Here is a 21,789-nt window from a genome sequence, read left to right as displayed (position 1 = left end):
GTAACTGAGTCCGTCAATGCCTGTCTGCCTACGTCATATAGCAAGCAATAGCCACGTGACTCAGTCTGTAGGAGCGATCCATTTTCGTGAACGGGGTGGTGTATCTAATAAACTGACAGTGAGTGGTTTTCCTGGTTGAAAATTGCATTTAATCTAGAGACACTCGTTCAACATTACACAAGTTTGACATCAATCATGTCCTTAATATGGACATTTGTTATTATTATGGGAATGTTACAGTCTGGAATGATTTTGATTTCTGAAATCTGGGCTTTTTGATTGTACGTCAAATGTTTAATTTAGTATCTTCCTTTAAAGTATGTCATCAAGCCTGTCACGTCAGATATCACTGACTGTCTGAACACTATGGTGACATGCCAATTTCCCTAGCTGCTTTTTTTAACTATATTCAAGAAAATCTCATCCAAGATGACTTTCCATCAGTTCATCTTCAATACATTCTTGTGTTGCAAAATATATTGGTAAATTTATTCAAGTAGACACATACAGCAGATATCCTTACTCACTTGTTTTGGTGCTTACTCAAAGTACACCGATGACCAATATATTCATGAATGTTGAAGTTTAGTTTTGCATATGTTGAAAGCCTCTTCGAAAAGCACTAAGCAACACACATATACAGTACCAGTCAAAAGTTTGGACACATCTACTCATTCCAGGCTTTTTCTTTATTTTTACTATTTTCAACATTGTAGAATAATAGTGAAGACATCACTATGAAATAACACATATGAAATCAGGTCGTCTTGAAGGAGTTTATGCTGAGCACTTGTTGGCTGCTTTTTCTTCACTCTGCGGTTCAACTCATCCCAAACCATCTCAATTGGGTTGAGGTCCGGGGATTGTGGAGGCCAGGTCATCTGATGCAGCACCCCATCACTCTCCTTTTGGGTCAAATCGCCCTTACACATCCTGGAGGTGTGTTGGGTCACTGTCCTGTTGAAAAACAAATGGTAGTCCCACTAAGCGCAAACCAGATGGGATGGCGTATTGCTGCAGAATGCTTGTTAGCCATGCAGGTTAAGTGTGCCTTGAATTTTAAATAATTCAAGGCACAATCACCAGCAAATTACCCCCACACCATCACACCTCCTCCTCCATGCTTCACAGTGGGAACCACACATGCGGAGATCATCTGTTCACCTAAACTGCATCTCATAAAGACATGACGGTTGGAACCAAAAATCTCAAATTTGGACTCATCAGACCAAAGGACAGATTTCCACCGGTCTAATGTCTTTTGCTCATGTTTCTTGGCCCAAGCAAGTCTCTTCTTATTATTGGTGTCCTTTAGTAGTGGTTTCTTTGCAGCAATTTGACCATGCAGGCCTGATTCACACAGTCTCCTCTGAACAGTTGATGTTGAGATGTGTCTATTACTTGAACTCTGTGAAGCATTTATTTGGCCTGCAATCTGAGGTGCAGTTATCTCTAATGAACTTATCCTCTGTGGCGGTCCTTATGAGAGCGGGTTTCATCATAGCTCTTGATGGTTTTTGCGACTGCATTTTAAGAAACGTTCAAAGTTCTTGACATTTTCTGAATTGACTGACCTTCGTGTCTTTAAGAATGATGGCCTTCTGTTTCTCTTTGCTTATTTGAGTTGTTCTTGCCATAATACGGACTTGGTCTTTTACCAAATAGGGCTATCTTCTCTATACCACCCCTACCTTGTCACAAACGCATTAAGAAGGAAAGAAATTCCACAAATCAACTTTTGACAAAGCACACCTTTGAATACCTGCTACAATGTAGAAAATATTAAAAGTAAAGAAAAACCCTTGAATGAGTCGGTGTGTTCAAACTTATGACTGGTACTGTATATATATATCCCATGTATTCTACACTAACAAAACCCTGGGTGCTGTTGCGCCCCCCCCCCCCCCCCCCCCTCCCCCTTCAAGCCCCTTCAAGCAGGCATCATGCTGCTATTATCCTACACCTAAATTCTATGATAAAACACAAACATTGACCTTAGCATAAAACTATGTATTTGCAGTATGTAGCCAAATGAGATTGGGTGATTGATCTCTGATGCACATGGTTATGCTTTTCTAGCACTATCCCATTGTCACAGATAACCGTACAGCTAGTACCTTTATTTGCATTTTCACTGTGTTTCAAATGGCCCAAGCATGGACCCTGGAATTAACAAGGCAATGTACATGGGTCTGGAAGACAGAAAAAAAACTAAGTGGGTGACTTGTAGCTTTTGTTAGTTGCTTCTTAAGGCTGCATGTTTCCGTTATCTGCTTTTGGGCAAGGGCACGAAAGTACCCTTTCACTTTCCCACCTTTAGTTTGTCCAATTGAGCCAGTGAAAATGCAGCTGTGCATGCAGTTATATTGAGGCCAGTTACTTAGAGCATTTCAAGTTGCCACTGAGGGCATCTTAAATCATTTAAATGGTCATGGTTTAACTTAATGTAGTGTCCATGTAATGAATACTTCACACTCATCCCCTATGTGAGATTCCATATTTAAGGTCTGCAATATCGTAACACCCACAGGATTTAGTATTTCTAGATTTTCTAGTAAACTGTATAAAATATATCATACAAATACTGAGCTACATTCTATGCTAACCTTTTTTTTTAACAATTTAATGATGTTATGCTAATGCGATTGCTCAGAGAAAGAGATTTTGTTCGACAACTTTAGTTTTTTCTTCTCAAAAAGACAGGGTTCAAAATTATTGGCCAGGATAAAGGCACTGACCCTTTGTCTAATGTTTTATGAGATTGTAGAACATATTGGGAAGGATCTTAGACCATTCCACCACACAGAATCTTTCCAGATCCTTGATATCCTTGGTCTGCGCTTATGGACTGCCCTCTTCAATTCACACCACAGGTTTTCAATGGGGTTCAAGTCTAGAGACAGATATGGCCATTGCCAACTGTTGATTTTGTGGTCAATTAACCATTTCTTTGTGGAATTTGATGTGTGCTTGGTGTTATTGTCTTGCTGGAAGATCCACTTGCAGCCAAGATTCAGCCTCCTGGCAGAGGCTACCAGGTTTTGGCTAAAGTGTCCTGGTACTGGGTAAAGTTCGTGATGCTGTTGACCTTAACTTCTTGGAACTATAGGGGGTGCTGTTCTGCATTAGCATATTTGGGTCTCCAAATTAAACTGCCTCGTGCTAAATTCTTGATCGTACAATATGCATATTATTGTTATTATTGGATAGAAAACACTTTCTAGTTTCTCTAAGCGTTGAAATTTTGTCTCTGAGTGGTACAGAACAATATCTACAGCACTTTTCATGACAGGGGTCAGATTTCAGAAATTTTTACCCCTGATCTGGAGTCTGTTTTTAAGGCGACAGTGAATGCTATGAAGAAACCGACACTGCCTACGTCTTCCTCTGGGTGTCTGTACGTCATCACGTTTTGAATGGAGTCGATTGCACAATCACAGCCACTATAATCCACGAAAACGTAGAAGTACCGCTCTCTCCCTGCATGCGTCATGCGCCAAATGGACATCAGACCTGCCTCCTTCCAAATCGTTTTTTAGAGAGTGATATTTCTCCGGTCATGTTTTCAGTCGTTATAGTTGTTAAAAACATCATAATGTAGTTAATTTGAACCGTTTTATAGCAATTTATATCCGTTTAGTGCGATTTTGAGGAATTTCTTTGTTGTGCACTCTGAAACTTTGGACACGTTTTGTGGTCCCGTTCGATCGTTAGTGGATATTTCGAAGGACAGAGGACATCTATCGACCAAAAGAAGATTACAACATAGAAAGGATACATTGCCCAAGAATCTGATGGAAGAACAGCTCAAAGTAAGCAATATTTAATATGATAAATCGTTGTTCTGTCGAAATATTTTAAACGCATATTTCGCCATTTTGTTTGTTATCGCGTCACTTGGCGAACCCTGTATTGAAAAGTAAGGATAATTTTAAAAATGTAAGTCAGCGGTTGCATTAAGAACTAATTTGTCTTTCGATTCCTGTCAACCCTGTATTTTTTAGTCAAGTATATGATTAGCTTTCAATTAAACTAGATCACTCTGATAGATGACGTCAGACATATTGAGGCTTGATTTCCTAGTATTTTTATTGTGTAACCACGGTTTTGTATGGCTAAATATGCACCTTTTCGAACAAACTGTATATGTATGTTGTAAAATGATGTTACAGGAGTGTCATCGGAAGAATTCTGAGAAGGTTAGTGAAAAAATTAATATATTTTGGCGGTGATTACGTTATAGCGCTCTTTGGCTGGAATCGATGCTCTGGTAACGTTTTCACATGTGGTATGCTAACTTATCGATTTATTGTGTTTTCGCTGTAAAACGCTTAGAAAATCTGAAATATTGTCTGGAATCACAAGATCTGGGTCTTTCCATTGCTATGCTTTGTCTATTCTTATGAAATGTTTTATTAAGAGTAAATTGGTCATACACGTTGCTCTCTATAGTAATTCTAGTCGTCTTGTGATGGTAGGTGCAATTGTAAACTGTGATTTCTACCTGAAATATGCACTTTTTTTTAACAAAACCTATCCTATACCATAAATATGTTATCAGACTGTCATCTGAAGAGGTTTTTTCTTTGTTAGTGGCTATCAATATCTTAGGTTAGCCGAATTGGTGATAGCACCTGAAGTAGTAAGAAACTGATGGAGTTAGAAAAGTGGTGTATTTTGCTAACTGTTTAGCTAATAGATTTACATATTTTGTCTTCCCTGTAAAACATTTTAAAAATCTGAAATGGTGGCTTTATTCACAAGATCTGTATCTTTCATCTGGTGTCTTGGACTTGTGATTTAATGATATTTAGATGCTACTATTTACTTGTGAAGCTATGCTAGCTATGCTAATCAGTGTGGGGGGGTGGGGGGTGCTCCCGGATCCGGGTTTCTGAGGCAGTAGAGTTAACAAGGGCCCCAGAACCAGTGGAAGTAAAATAGCCCAAAACATCAAAGATCCACCACCATATTTTCCAATAGGTACAGGGTTCTTTTCTGCTTATCACATCCTTCTTTTTACGCCAAACCCATCACTGGTGTGCGTGGCCAAAGAGCTCTATTTTCATGTCATCTGACTATAGCTTGCTCCTGTTCCAATCCAAGTGCCAATTCCATTTAGCAACCTCCAGGTGTTTACATTTGTTTAATAACATAAAAATAAAGCTATTTGGCTATACACACACACACACACACACACACACACACACACACACACACCGAACTACCTGACATGTGCGATTAGCTTTAATCAGCTTGAATGAGGATAGTCCAATAGACATGTTTCATTTCAACCTATTGTGAATCCACTCACCCCAAAAAAGAGATGCATCTGCATGTTGCTTAATGCAACACAACTAACGGTCATCACTTGATCCCTTGAAATGTCAGTTGATACGAAAGAATGAACATACTTGCGTACCAGTGTATGAGACCGTAAACTGACCTGTCCATCAGTTATAATTAGGGCTGACTCCAATTAGTCAACTGGTTGATTGTTTGGTCGAAATCCTGTCTTGTGCGCGATTTTCAACCACGCTTTTGTTTAGTCGAGCAGTAGCAAATATATATGATTTTTTTATGGCTGCATAAGACTGATTCGCACCCATCTCAGTGGACTAATCCATTGTGGAGGCTGAGACTAATCCATTGTGGAGGCCACAGTTCAATTAGAAGGGGAGTGTGAATAAAATGTGCAATGCATGTCCCTCTCCAATGCTCTCTCTCCAATTTGTGTACATTCATTGTTTCATAACTTCATTGTGTGAATTGTTTGCCTTGATTGTTAATGCCTATCAATTTCCCATTACATACAGTATATCACCAGTAGTAGCCTACACTTACTGTTAATTGCTATAATTTCTTATCTAACCTCCCGAGTGGCACAGCGGTCTAAGGCACTGCACTGCACTGCACTGCACTGCTAGAGGCATCACTACCATCCCAAGTTCAATCCCAGGCTGCAACACAACCGGCTGTGATCGGGAGTCCCATAGAGCGGCGCACATTTGGCCCAGCGTCATCTGGGTTAGAGTAGGGTTTGACAGGGGGGATTTACAAGTAGGCCGTTATGTTAATAAGAATGTATTATTAATTGACTTGCCTAGTTTAAATAAAGGTTAAATAATAAAATACAAAATCTACAATGTTTGTTCGGTTATGGTAATTTCTGTTAATACAGCAATACAGTTGAAGTCTGAAGTTTACATACATCTTAGCCAAATACATTTCAACTCAGTTTTTCACAATTCCTGACACTTAATCCTAGTAAAAATTCCCTTTCTTAGGTCAGTTAGGATCACCACTTTATTTTAAGAATGTTAAATGTCAGAATAATAGTAGAGAGAATGATTTATTTTTTCAGCTTTTATTTCTTTCATCACATTCCCAGTGGGTCAGAAGTTTACACACACTCAATTAGTATTTGGTAGCATTGCCTTTAAATTGTTTAACTTGGGTCAAACGTTTCAGGTAGCCTTCCACAAGCTTCCCACAATAAGTTGGGTGAATTTTGGCCCATTCCTCCTGACAGAGCTGGTGTAACTGAGTCAGGTTTGTAGGCCTCCTTGTTTGCACACGCTTTTTCAGTTTTGCCCCCAAATTTTCTATAGGTTTGAGGTCAGGGCTTTGTGATGGCCACTCCCATACCTTGACTTTGTTGTCCTTATGCCATTTTGCCACAACTTTGGAAGTATGCTTAGGGACGTTGTCCATTTGGAAACCCATTTGCGACTAAGCTTTAAATTCCTGACTGATGTCTTGAGATGTTGCTTCAATATATCCACATACTTTTCCTCCCTCATGATGCCATATTTTCTGAAGTGCACCAGTCAGGTTATGTCGATATTGGACTCGTTTGACTGCGGATATAGATACTTTTGCACCTGTTTCCTCCAGCATCTTCACAAGGTTCTTTGCTGTTGTTCTGGGATTGATTTGCACTTTTCGCACCAAAGTACATTCATCTCCAGGAGACAGAATGCATCTCCTTCCTGAGCGGTATGACGACTGCATGGTCTGATGGTGTTTATACTTGCGTACTATTGTTTGTACACATGAACGTGGTACCTTCAGGCATTTGGAAATGGCTCCCAAGGATAAATCAGACTTGTGGAAATCTAGAATATTTTTTCTGAGGTCTTGGCTGATTTCTTTTGATTTTCCCATGATGTCAAGCAAAGAGGCACTGAGTTTGAAGGTAGGCCTTGAAATACATCAACAGGTACACCTCCAATTGACCCAAATTATGTCCATTAGCCTATCAGAAGCTTCTAAAGCCATGACATCATTTTCTGGAATTTTCCAAGTTGTTTAAAGGCACAGTCAACTTCTGTAAACTTCTGACCCACTGGAATTGTGATACAGTGAATTATAAGTGAAATAATCTGTCTGTAAACAATTGTTGGAAAAATGACTTGTGTCATACACAAAGTAGACGTCCTAACCGACTTGCCAAAACTATAGCTTGTTAACAAGAAATTTGTTGAGTGGTTGAAAAACGAGTTTCAATGACTCCAACCTAATGAATTTTAACTTTCGACTTCAACTGTATATTATTAAACCAGTCTTTCACCGTTCCCATTGTCAGAGTGGACACGTTGGTTGCAGAGTGCATAACCTATGCTACACTTGTGAAAAACAAGTTTTGGTTTATTTCGTTCCATTTAAGAATTTTGTCAATTTAATCATTGTCTTTTGTTTGGAGCGCTACTGTCAATGTTGAGTAAGGACATGCACCTGATTATGCATGGAAGTAGTCCTATAGGCTACCTAACCTGAGCGCAAATGTAGGCATATAAATGTGCACATTTGGTGATCTGATAATATTTCTGATTGGATTAATGCACTACCACTAATGAGTTGTGGAGCTTCTCCACAGCAATGTTTTCTTCACCTCAAACAGCAAACAAAGTAAGTTTTTATATCCATTGAGAATGACAATATCTCCTCAATGTATGTGAGAAATCTTTTTAGCTCTCTCCCTTTTGATAACCACTCAGCGTGAAAGGGAAAAATGTCATGCTCTGATCCAGTGGAAATAGGTCTACCCTTATGAGCTCTTATCCCTTGCGCAAAATAGCCTACAGCTGTGTCTGTCCCATGCTCACTGGCACCGGAAACTCTGAGGGCCCAGAATATTTTACACACTTGGGAGCTTCAGGCTGGACCCAAGTTAATAGATGAGACAATGTTTCAAGTTCATTGCAGACAGGCCATGTGTAGCAATGTGATTTATAAGATATTTATTTTTATCAGGATATTCTTTTACCTGCAGGCTGCAATGTTTTTATTTGTTGGCTATTTTTACATGGTCGGCACTGGCATTGAGATCGGTAGAAATTTTAAGATAAATTGGCTTTCCACGTGAGAAAGTTTGCCAACTCCTTGTGTAGCCAATTGCTGGCAACTTCAGGAGTGTAATGGCAGAATCTATAAAAGCCAGCAGGAGCGGGAGGAAGATGGTCGGGCCATGTTAAGGTTTTTCTCTTGTGGTTATCTTGATCTCTGGCTCCCTCTTGAGTCATTTGTGTCTTATTTCACCAAACAGCATCAGACAAGCATATCGTTGATTTTATTAAAACACATAGGGTGTATCTATATAAAAATAGACATTGTAAAATATTGAATCGATTGCAACAAAAAAAAGCAGATGACTTTCTTTCGACTAAGATTATATTTAGTCGGGGACAGCCCAAGTTATGATATACCTAAATTCAAGCTGTCAATAGTGACTATATGCCTAGGGCTCATTCCAAAACTATCCATGAGCCTTTAAACGAATATTTATTAGCTGTGAAATACACAACCGTTGCATTACAAATGGGCATTAATTCTTCTTCAAAATCAGAGTATAGAGACAGGTGAAGATTGTGGCAGGAATATCCTTTAATGCCATTTCAGTTTGAGATATGCATTTTTGAGACTGACAGCAGTTTGCTAAACTGTAAACTAATGATTGTGTACAATTTATTTTATTTAACCCTTATTTCACCAGTTAAGTTGACTGGGAACACATTCTAATTTACAGCAAGAACCTGAGGAATAGTTACAGGGGAGATGAATGAGCCAATTGTAAATTGGGGATGATTAGGTGACTGTGATGGTATGAGGGCCAGATTAGGAATTTAACCAGGACACCAGGGTTAACCCCATTACAATAAGTGCCATGGGATCTTTGGTGACCACAGAGAGTCAGGACACGCGTTTAACATCCCATCCAAAAGACAGCACCCTACACAGGGCAATGTCCCCATCACTGCCCTTGGGTCATTGGGATAGTCGTTTTTAGACCAGAGGAAAAAAGTGCCTCCTACTGGCACTCCAACACCACTTCCAGCAGCATCTGGTCTCCCATCTAGGGACCGACCAGGACCAAATCTGCTTAGCTTCAGAAGCATGCCAGCAGTGGGATGCAGGATGGTGCTGCTGGCTCAATGCAATGCTTACTGGTAACTTGGCATAGATAGACTGCTGTGTGATTTGGTGACTGTCCCGGAGGTAGCCTAGCAGCAATGCTGATACAGTGTTTTCTGAATGTATTCAGACCCCTTCACTTTTTGTTACGTGACAGCCTTATTTTAAAACAGATCAAATTATTTTCCCCCCCTCATCAATCTACACACAATACCCCATAATTACAAAGTGAAAACCAGTTTTTTTTTTTTTACGGAAATATTACATTTACATAAGTATTCAAACCCTTTACTCAAGTCATTTATTGAAGCACCTTTGGCAGAGATTACAGCATTGAGTCTTCTTGGGTATGACGCTACAAGCTTGGCACACCTGTATTTGGGGAGTTTCTCCCATTCTTCTCTGCAGATTCTCTCAAGCTCTGTCAGGTTGGATGGGGAGCGTTGCTGCACATCTATTTGCTGGTCTCTCCAGAGTTGTTCGATAGGGTTCAAGTCCAGGCTCTGGCTAGGCCACTCAAGGACATTCAGAGATGCTTTGGAGCAGGTTTTCATCAAGTATCTCTCTGTACTTTGCTCCGTTCATCTTTCCCTCTACCCTGTCTCCCAGTCCCTGCTGCTGAAAAACATTCCCACAGCATGATGCTGCCACCACCATGCTTCCCCGTAGGGATGGTGCCAGGTTTCCTCCAGACATGATGCTTGGCATTTAGGCTAAAGAGTTCAAACTTGGCTTCATCAGACCAGAGAATCTTGTTTCTCATGGTCTGAGAGTCCTTTAGGTGCCTTTTCGCAAACTCCAAGTGGGCTGTCATGTGCCTTTTACTGAGGACTGGCTTCCGTTTGGCCACTCTACCATAAAGGCCTGATTGGTGGAGTGCTGCAGAGATGGTTGTCCTTGTGGAAGGTTCTCCCACCTCCCTGACCAAGGCCCTTCTCCCCCAATTGCTCAGTTTAGCCGAGTGGCCACCTCTAGGAAGAGTCTTGGTGGTTCCAAACTTCTTCCATTTAAGAATGATGGATGGCACTGTGTTCTTGGGGACCTTTAATGCTGCATAAATGTGGTACCCTTCCCCAGATCTGTGCCTCGACACAATCCTGTCTCAGCGCTCTATGGATAATTCCTTCGACCTCATGGCTTGGTTTTTGCTCTGACATGTACTGCCAACTGTGGGACCTTATATAGACCGGTGTGTGCCTTTCCAAATCATGTCCAATCAATTGAATTTACCACAGATGGACTCCAATCAAGTTGTAGAAACATCTCAAGGATGATCAATGGAAACAGGATGCACCTGAGCTCAATTTCAAATCTCGTAGCAAAGGGTCTGAATTTTAGTATATTTGCAAAAATTTCTATTAACCTGTTTTTAATCATTTTTGAGTAAGCCTGTAACGTAACAAAATGTGGAAAAAGTGAAGGGTGAATCGTATGCACAGAGTGTATTGTATGCACAGCATATTTTAATTACTCTTCCACACATTGGTAACCAAGTAGCAATGTGTCGCTCATAATGAAGAGCTTAATATAATTTAATTGCACACTCGAATCAGAAATCTTTCACTGCATCACTGTGAGTACTCCTTCTAGCTATCACGTTCAGTTAGAGTTGTTGGCACTCTTTTATAAAACTGATGATAAAGTAGGTGTGGACGTTGCCTGCCACCTTGTAGAACGGCAACTAACTATACGAAAGTTGTTTGTAGATTTCTCTACAGGATAGAGTAAGATGTAAGAGTAAGATGACATGTTTTCGACACTCCTCGATTGTTCTGTGAGATTAGAAGTTTGTGTTGCTCAATGTTTATTACATGACAGCTGCTTATCTCACTCTCTTTGAGATAAATGAGGTGTGTGTAAATGTTGTTATTGGCTTTTTTTCTGATACCCTGATCTGATCCAGCACAAAAGTGATTCATCTGTTTAAGAGTCAGTTTTGATTAAAAGCCAGGCTTTCCCACTTTTAACGTTAATACAGTGTCCCTTTATACCACTCCTCTTAAATTATTTCCTGTGCCTCATCTGGTGTTTACAGACTAATATGCTTGCAAACAACTCATCAGCATCATTATTTCCTGTCTTGTGATGTCCATAAGAAATGTTGACCTTCATTTCCCCTGGACTGTTGTTATGACACAGAGCAGCGAGTGTCTAAACAGAGCGCTGCCATGCAACAGCTTACCCACCTGGCTATCTGGAGCTGTCTCACACTGAGAGCATACATCGGACATCTGCATGTATATAGTCCTATCCTCAATTTGCTCTGTTAAAATGTTTTTTTCAACTTGAAAAGAAAAGTTACTGTGTTGCTTTGAAATACTATATATACAAAGGTGTGTGGATACCCCTTCATATTAGTGGATTTGGCTATTTCAGCCAATTTGATTTACCTTTATTTAACTGGGCATATCAGTTAAGAACAAATTCTTATTTTCAACGATGGCCTAGGAACAGTGGGTTAACTGCATTGTTCAGGATCAGAACAACAGATTTGTACCTTGTCAGTTTGGGGATTTGATCTTGCAACCTTTCAGTTACTAGTCCAACGCTCTAACCACTAGGCTACCTGCCGTCCAAAATTAACATCCGTTGCTGACATCGAGCACGCAGCCATGCAATCTCCATAGACAAACGTTGGCAGTAGAATGACCTTACTGAAGAGCTCGGTTACGTTCAACGTGGTGCCATCATTACGCTACCCAAGAATAGCAGAGCACCTTTTAATGGTTCAAACAGCTGACCAATCAGCCTGTTACACGCGCTTGGTAAACTTTTGGGAAAAATGTGTGTTTTATGAAATACAAAGTTATCTTACAGAAAACAAATGAACAACAGTATGCTTATAGGGACATGCTATATCAACATGCTCAGCACTGACACAAGTAACTGATGATTGGCTGAAAGACATTTATAGTAAGATGATTGTGGGTGCTGTTTTGTTAGACTTCAGTGCAGCTTTTGATGTTTGATCATAACCTTTTGCTGAAAAAACGTAGGTGTTATGGATTTTCATCCTCTGCCTTATTATGGATTGAGAGGTTTTCGTTAATGGACACTCAGTCAAATTCAGTTGAGTGTGGTGTACCGCAGGGCAGCCGGCTATGGACATTATTGTTTTCTGTTTTTATAAATAACTTGTGTGTCTATGTACGCTGACAACTCAACCGTATACACGTTGGCTGCAACAGTGAAATAAATAACTGAGACACTTAACATAGAGCTCCAGTCAGTTTTAGAATGGATAACTAGCAATAGGCTGGTGCTAAATATCTCAAAAACTAAAACCTAATCTTTGGGACAAAGCACTCACTCAACACTAAACCTTGTTTAGATCTATTATTGAATAATGTGGCTATTGAGCCAGTTGAGGAGACTAAACTGCTGGGTGTAACGCTCGATAGCAAGTTTTCATGGTCAAAACATATAGACTCAATGGATGCTCTGCCTTCTTGACATCTCAGTCGACCAGACAGGACCTACAGGCCCTAGTTGTCTCACACCTGGACTACTGCCTAGCTGTGTGGTCATGTCCGGCAAAGAAGGACATAGGTAAATTACAGTTGGTTCAGAACAAAGTAGCACATATCGCAGTTAGATGTGCAGTACACAGAGGGAACGTGTCAGTAACATGCATGTCAGTTTCTCCTGGCTAAAAGTTGAGGAGAGATTGACTGCATCGCTATTGGTCTTTGTGCGAGGTATTGATGTGTTGAAGGTACCGGACTGTCTGTTCAAGCAGTTGGCACACAGTTTGGACACTCATCGGTACAACACAAGACATGCAACCAGATGTCTCTTCACAGTCCCCAGGTCCAGAACAGAGGCTGAGAAACACACAGTATTAAATAGAGCCATGACTACATAGAACTGTCTGCCACCCCAGGTAATTCAAGCTGGCAATAAAACCAGTTAAAAAAACAGCTAAAAGAACCCCTTACTTCACAAAGTGGAATGTGAAGAGACACAGCCATTTTATATATATTGTATTGTCATTTGCACTGTACTATGTATTAGATCTAAATATTGTGTGTACATTTAAATGTATGTATTTCAGTCCTTGACTAATAATGTTCTGTAATATGTTTTATGCCATGTTTCATGTGGACACCAGGAAGAGTAGCTGATGCTTTTCCTGCGGCTAATGGGGATCCTACAAAATACCAAATACCGTCATAGGATGCCACCTTTCCAACAAGTCAGTTCATCAAATGTCTGCCCTGTAAGTGCTGTTATTGTGAAGTGGAAACGTCTAGGAGCCACAACGGCACAGCCATAAATTGGTAGGCCACAAAAGCTCACAGAACGGGGCCGCCGAGTGCTGAAGCAAAGTAGCATGTAAAAACATCTGTCCTCGGTTGGAACACTCACTACCGAGTTCCAAATTGCCTCTGGACAAGAACTGTTCATCGGGAGCTTCATGAAATGGGTTTCCATGGCCGAGCAGCTGAACACATGCCTAAATTCACCATGCACAAAAGCTAGCCTCCATTGGACTCTGGAGCATGAATCATGATTCACCATCTGGCAATCTGACACACTAATCCTGGTTTGGTGGATTCCAGGAGAAAGCTACCTGCCGCAATACCCATTGCCAACTGTAAAGTTTGGTGGATGAGGAATATTGGTCTGGGGCTGTTTTTAATGGTTTGTGCTAGGCCTCTTAGTTCCAGTGAAGGGAAATCTTTACGCTACAGCATACAATGACATTCTAGGCAATTCTGTGCTTCCAACTTTGTGGCAACAGTTTGGAGGAAGGCCTTTTTGTTTTTTAGCATGACAATGCCGCTGTGCACAAAGCGAAGTCTATACAGAAATGGTTTGTCGAGATCGGTGTGGAAGAACTTGACTGGCTTGCACGAACCCTGACCTCAACCCCATCGAACACCTTTGGAATGAATTGTAATGTCGACAGTGAGCCAGGCCTAATTGCCAGGCCTAAGTGCTGACCTCACTAATGCTCTTGTAGCTGAATGGAAGCAAGTCCCTGCAGCAATGTTCCAACATCTAGTGGAAAGCCTTCCCAGAAGAGTGGAGGCTGTTATAGCAGCAAAGGGGGGACCAACTCTATATTAATGCCCATGGTTCTGGAATGAGATGTTCAACAAGCAGGTGTCCACATACTTCTGATCATGTAGTGTGTGTCAATTCAGGAAATCAAGCTCAGTTGACAGAATCTGCTATTATATTAGTACCATTTTGAGTAGAGTGACTCATCTTTATAAGTTGAACACCCATGTACAAAGTACTTGGAGGTACTCCCAATTTCATGATATGCAATTGGTAGTTACAGTCTTTTCCCATCGCTGCAACTCCCGTATGGACTCGGGAGAGGCAAATTACATCCCTCCCTCCCACCCTCCCCTAACCCGGACAATGATGGGCTAATTGTGCGCCACCTCATGGGTATCCCAGTCGCAGGTGGCTGCGTCACAGCCCGGGATCGAACTCGGGTCTGTAGTGACGCCTAAAGCACTGCGACCCAGTGCCTTAGACAGAGGCGCCATCCGTGAGGCCCCAAAGTATATTTTACAGTGTACTTTACTGTACATACAGTATCTGTTCTTGTTATATACTTGACTTGATGTATTTCTGTCTCTACAGAACATTCCAGGACCTGTCCAGGCAGATGGATGTGTCCTACGGCACCGTGAGAGACTCAGCCGTCTATGAATACTTCAAGAACAAGGGCACCAACCCGCTGGAGCAGGACAGCACATACGCAGAGCTGTGGAGGACCATCAGCAAGAACAACGGCCACGACTACTCTGTGTCCAGTCCCTCAGAAGGAATCCGCAAGGTAGGTTGACGAAGACAAAACAGGTACATGCCAATAGAGGATGCCTAAGTACAGGCTGGCAACTCTTTTAAGTAGTAATTGCTTAGCTACTGTGTATTTCAACAAAAAAAGAAGACGTTTTCATATTTGGCAAAAAAAACAATCAATCTTTCCATTGTCATTTCACAGTATGGAGTCATACTGTTCTCCCTTATACTGTGCCTATAGTTCCACAGTATTTCAAACCAGGCAAATTCAACGTCATCTTTGACTATCTGTCTGAATAAACTGCAAGTGCTGTTTTGTGACATTGTCACAATTCTATTGGTTAATCTCATATACTGCCCGTAATAAATGGCCAAGAAAGAACAATATTTTGCCTGCCCATATGCTGAATGGTAATATGACATATCATAGATCTTCACATTTGTACTGTGTACACATTTTAATTAGCTTTCTGTCGCATTTAGTCCTTATACTACAAAACAAAGGCTTTTTGTCTCAAACTTAGCAAAATGAGCCTTTTAGCAGGACGGTAGATGTATTTGTGTTAGTTAACTGTAAGAGGTAGAAGATACTTGGATACAACATCAAAACACACATCAGGCACCTTCTGTCTCTGGGCTCTATTTTGACAAAACTAGCGCAATGGTAAATCTTAGCGCTGGTGATAGCTATAGGGTTGCGGTTTGTCCGAATTTTTTTTGCTATTTTCACAACCAGAAGTATGGGCGCAGTAGCTGGCTGTGGCGCTAAAGGGCTAGTTTTGATGGATAAACAAGTTGTAGGTGTGTCAAGGCTTTGACCCTTCACTGGCCAATCAGAACGTGCTCCATGGTTCCATTTGGTTGTTATTTACAGTCTTGTATGTATTGCATTGTCATCAACTTCGAATGTTAGTCCGTTATAGCCTACACAAACAAAATAGCAAAATGTCGACCTATCCACTATTTGCTATCATGTTGAACATGTTTGCAGTCCACATTGTTCTAAGTAATCGTATGGCATCATTCTAGAAATATATTGTTAAACGTTTCATTCGCACTGATATAGGCCCACTTTAAACTGCATTATGTCTGAGCCATGGACATGCCAAAGGTTGTCAATAAGCAAGATTAAATTCACTAATCGATAAGACCTAAAAAACACATTGAATAATTAAATTATAATAAAACGGAACAACAACTTGTTTTAATTAAATAGGCTTTGTCTAAATACAGTTACAGGCACCATAATTGCTCCCCGTGGGAATATAATATTAAGTCTAAGACAATGTAGACTACGGAAGATTTGACACACATCCAACCTTTTGACAGGAGCTGGAAAAAATATCCAATATAAAGAGAAAGGGGAAATGTCCTCCAGTCTCTGATCCCTTTCATGCAGTGGGCAACACACATAATGAGTCTAAACCTTTCACAGAAGCTGGACAAAAAATGATGCCCAATATAAAGACAGAAGGGAAATGTCTGATGACTGTTCTGCTGCTCGTGATATTTCAAGAACACATGGGTGAGCTTTTGCTGAATGTAATATGAAGCTTCTTCTTGAAAACGGCCTATGTGGCATTGATATGAGTCAGAAACATGTATTAAACAAGCCATACCGTGGGGGGCTGGACCTAGTCAGGTCTTTGACAACAATATAACAAGCCATACCGTGGGGGGCTGGACCCAGTCAGGTCTTTGACAACAATATAACAAGCCATACCGTGGGGGGCTGGACCCAGTCAGGTCTTTGACAACAATATAACAAGCCATACCGTGGGGGGCTGGACCCAGTCAGGTCTTTGACAACAATATAACAAGCCATACCGTGGGGGGCTGGACCCAGTCAGGTCTTTGACAACAATATAACAAGCCATACCGTGGGGGGCTGGACCCAGTCAGGTCTTTGACAACAATATAACAAGCCATACCGTGGGGGGCTGGACCCAGTCAGGTCTTTGACAACAATATAACAAGCCATACCGTGGGGGGCTGGACCCAGTCAGGTCTTTGACAACAATATAACAAGCCATACCGTGGGGGGCTGGACCCAGTCAGGTCTTTGACAACAATATAACAAGCCATACCGTTGGGGGCTGGACCCAGTCAGGTCTTTGACAACAATATAACAAGCCATACCGTTGGGGGCTGGACCCAGTCAGGTCTTTGACAACAATATAACAAGCCATACCGTTGGGGGCTGGACCCAGTCAGGTCTTTGACAACAATATAACAAGCCATACCGTTGGGGGCTGGACCCAGTCAGGTCTTTGACAACAATATAACAAGCCATACCGTTGGGGGCTGGACCCAGTCAGGTCTTTGACAACAATATAACAAGCCATACCGTTGGGGGCTGGACCCAGTCAGGTCTTTGACAACAATATAACAAGCCATACCGTTGGGGGCTGGACCTAGTCAGGTCTTTGACAACAATATAACAAGCCATACCGTTGGGGGCTGGACCCAGTCAGGTCTTTGACAACAATATAACAAGCCATACCGTTGGGGGCTGGACCCAGTCAGGTCTTTGACAACAATATAACAAGCCATACCGTTGGGGGCTGGACCTAGTCAGGTCTTTGACAACAATATAACAAGCCATACCGTGGGGGGCTGGACCCAGTCAGGTCTTTGACAACAATATAACAAGCCATACCGTGGGGGCTGGACCTAGTCAGGTCTTTGACAACAATATAACAAGCCATACCGTTGGGGGCTGGACCTAGTCAGGTCTTTGACAACAATATAACAAGCCATACCATTGGGGGCTGGACCTAGTCAGGTCTTTGACAACAATATAACAAGCCATACCGTGGGGGGCTGGACCTAGTCAGGTCTTTGACAACAATATAACAAGCCATACCATTGGGGGCTGGACCTAGTCAGGTCTTTGACAACAATATAACAAGCCATACCGTGGGGGGCTGGACCTAGTCAGGTCTTTGACAACAATATAACAAGCCATACCGTGGGTTGCTGGGCCCAGTCAGGTCTAACACATTCACCCTCTCTCCCGCTGAAAGATCAGTCACAAAATGTTGGCATCATCGTAATAGGTTGTAATCAAGCCCTGGTCTCCAGCATGGGAACTGAAGAGGACTACCTGGTGCGGTCGTCGGACTACTCCATATCATCTCGGCTCTGACACACACATGCAAACGCAAGCTTTGCAGTCCCATCAATCCATCTAGATGCCTCTCACAAACCTACTGTAGTAACCTGTGTATCATGAGAACCTTCATAAATCAGCAGGACATGTATAACATATTTCTTGACATTATAAATATAAATACATTATTGTAATACTTTGAAATGAGACACCTTGATAACACATCCATGAAGACTATATCGCGTGACACTGTACTTACTATAAAGTCAGACACCTTTAGTCATTCATAACACATACATAAGTACCTTATTATATGACCCTGTACTTACTATAAAGTCAGACACCTTTGGTCATTCATAAGACATAGATAAAGGCTTAATGATGTAAACACAAATGTATTTACTCTAAAGGAAGTATGACTAACAGCTCAAATATATAAACATTAAAATCAAGTTTAAACCATGCATTTTCTTTTATTTATACATGTTTAAAACAATACAAATACATTACGTTTCAATAAGTCTAGCAATGCAGTTACATTGAACATTACACAGGGCTTGTCCCCTGAGCTGGCGGACAAATGATTATTGCCTCATCTGCCTGCTGGAGGTACTGCATGTTGGCTCCAAACTTAAAAGTAACAACAAATAAAGTTAGCAGATCTGTTAGCTAGCTAGCAATTGCTGTGAAGTCACAAAAATCATTTTAAATAGCGATTGAGGTAGCTATGTAATCTAACTCAACACTTATATAACTACTACAGAACAATTTAAATTACAATAAATAAAGTTTAACTTGCTTGTTTTTCACTGTCGAGTGGCACCACAAGTGGGCATTTGATTTGCATTTGAATTAAAGGTAACGACACAAAAAATAAATTCCCAGACGTGGTATAAGCATTATTGTGAACACAGAAAATCCAAATTGGTTTTTCTATTAAAAACTGGGGTAAAACGAGAACAAAATGGGGGAAATCCAAAACCTGGAAAAACAAAACCAAGAAAACGGAATATGGGGAAAAACTAAATTAGGCAAAAAATACATACTGATTTTAAAGCGCCCTACCAACGTTGTTTGCTGTGCATGACTGCACTTTAGAGTGTGTGTCATCCTGCAGCACAGCTTGTTTGGGCAAATTGAGATCAGGTCCAATCAGGTCCATTTATCCAAAGCGACTTAGTCATGCATGCATACATTTTTACATATGGGTGGTCCTGGTAATCTAACCCACTATTCTGGCGTTGCAATGCTCTACCAAGATGCATGACAAGGTTATAAATGCTTTGTGAAGCCTCAACTTAATATGATTTATAAAGCCTTTATTAAGCGGTGCTTATGTCATATTTTATGTAGTGGGTTATGTCACATTTGAAATTGGTGGTTATGTCATAGTTATTCCACATTTATGAACACTTTATAGAGCATGACATGTGGTTAGATGATTTGTAACACATTTATGTAGTGCTTATGAAGGCATTATGAAGGCTTTATGAAGCCTTTATAAGCTGAACGTCATTTAAAGCTGACCGGAAAAATATATATGTCACAGAATGTACTGTAGCAGTTTTTCTTGTGTTGTCTTTATTTCAAACCTGCCCACATGCCCGTGACTGGCAGCACCCAAGTAATCATCAATTCGGAGCGCAGCTGCACGAGACACGATGGTAATGTCCATGGTCAATTTGGTTTGACATTCGATATCCCTATGGGGCTAATTAGGGACCATCAGTAAATTACCTTTGCAAAGTATTCAGACGCCTCAACTTCCTCCACATTTTGTTAGGTTACAGCCTTATTCAAAAATGTATTCAATTGTTTTTCCCCCCTCATCAATCTACACACAATACCCCCGAATGACAAAGCAAAAACAGGTTTTTAGAAATGTTTTCTCATTTATAAAAAATAAAGATGTCATAAATATCACATTTACATAAGTATTCAAACCCTTTACTCAGTACTTTGTTGAAGCCCCCAATGGCAGCAATTACAGCCTTGAGTCTTCTTGTGTACGCTGCTACAACTTGGCACACTTGTATTTGGGGAGTTTCTCCCATTCTTCTCTGCAGATCCTCTCAAGCTCTGTCAGGTTGGATGGAGAGCGTTGAGGCACAGCTATTTTCAGGTCTCTCCAGAGATGTTCGATCAGGGTCAGGTCCGGGCGCTGACTGGGCCACTCAAGGACATTCAGAGACTTGTCCCGAAGCCACTCCTGCGTTGTCTTGGCTGTGTGCTTAGGGTCGTTGTCTGAGGTCCTGCGCTCTGAAGCAGGTTTTCATCAAGGATCTCTCTGTACTTTTCTCCGTACATATTTGCCTCGATCCTGACTAGTCTCCCAGTCCCTGCCGCTGAAAAACACCCCGCAGCATGATGGTACTCTAGGGATGGCACTCTAGGGAGAGTGTTGATGGTTCCAAACTTATTCCATTTAAGAATAATGGAGTTCACTTTGTTCTTAGGGACCTTCAATGCGGCAGAAATGTTTTAAAAATCAAATCAAATTGCATTAGTCACATGCGCCGAATAGAACAGGTGTATGTATACCTTACAGTGAAATGCTTACTTACGAGCCCCTAACCAACAATGCAGTTGAAAAAAAATAAGGACAAGAATAATAAATGAAAAAGTAACAAGTAATTAAAGAGTATCAGTAAAATAACAATAGCGAGACTATATGCAGTGGGAAACGGTGCGGGGGGGGGGGGGGGGGGCAATGCAAATAGTCTGGGTAGCCATTTGAATAGGTGTTCAGGAGTCTGGATGGCAGGAAGCTTGGCCCCAGTGATGTACTGGGCCGTTTGCACTACCCTCTGTAGTACCCTTCCCCAGATCTGTGCCTCGATACAATTCTGTCTCGGAGTTTCCTTCGACAATTCCTTCGACCTCATGGCTTGGTTTTGCTCTGACATGCACTGTCAACTGTGGGACCTTATATAGACAGGTGTGTGCCTTTCCAAATCATGTCCAATCATTTGAATCCACCCCAGGTGGACTCCAATCAAGTTGTAGAAACATCTCAAGGATGATCAATGGAAACAAGATGCATCTGAGTTCAATTTCGAGTCTCATAGCAAAGGGTCTGAATACTTATGAAATGTGATATTTGATTTTCTAAAAACCTGTTTTGGCTTTGTCATCATGGGGTATTGTTTGCAGATTGCTGAGTTTAAAAGAAATTGTATATATTTTAGAATGAGGCTGTAACAAAATGTGTAGAAAGTCAAGGGGTCTGAATACTTTCCGAAGGCACTGTAGATGGGACAATATTTTTCAATGTCAAATAGCTCTGTATTTCAATGAATTAAAAACCTCAAATCAACTATACATTTTAGAAATTCATATACAAATATTTATAAGCATTTAATGAGACAAATAAAAGGTGTGCAACACATTATGTAATTTATTGATGATCCCTAACTAGCTCCACAGAGTATCCAAAGTCAAAACAACTTCGCCACAGTCGCACATCGTCCGGCTGAAGCTAATTGGTGAAAGAAGATGGA

General features: G+C 41.0%; 1 protein-coding gene across 2 annotated transcripts in view; it reads left to right on the top strand.

Annotated features, from left to right (window-relative positions):
- LOC129829155 (glutamate receptor ionotropic, delta-1-like) overlaps positions 1-21,789 on the top strand; it is a 477,366-nt gene that overhangs the window by 441,066 nt on the left and 14,511 nt on the right. For both annotated transcript variants that reach the window (XM_055890732.1, XM_055890733.1), the window contains exon 13: positions 15,016-15,211. In XM_055890732.1, coding sequence (XP_055746707.1) covers positions 15,016-15,211 — 196 coding nt within the window. The remainder of the gene's footprint in view (positions 1-15,015; positions 15,212-21,789) is intronic.

Source organism: Salvelinus fontinalis, chromosome 30 (genome assembly GCF_029448725.1).
Source record: "Salvelinus fontinalis isolate EN_2023a chromosome 30, ASM2944872v1, whole genome shotgun sequence".
NCBI classification, from domain to species: domain Eukaryota; kingdom Metazoa; phylum Chordata; class Actinopteri; order Salmoniformes; family Salmonidae; genus Salvelinus; species Salvelinus fontinalis.
The sequence above is the reverse complement of the archived record's forward strand: the minus strand, read 5'-3'. Positions and strand labels throughout refer to the sequence as shown.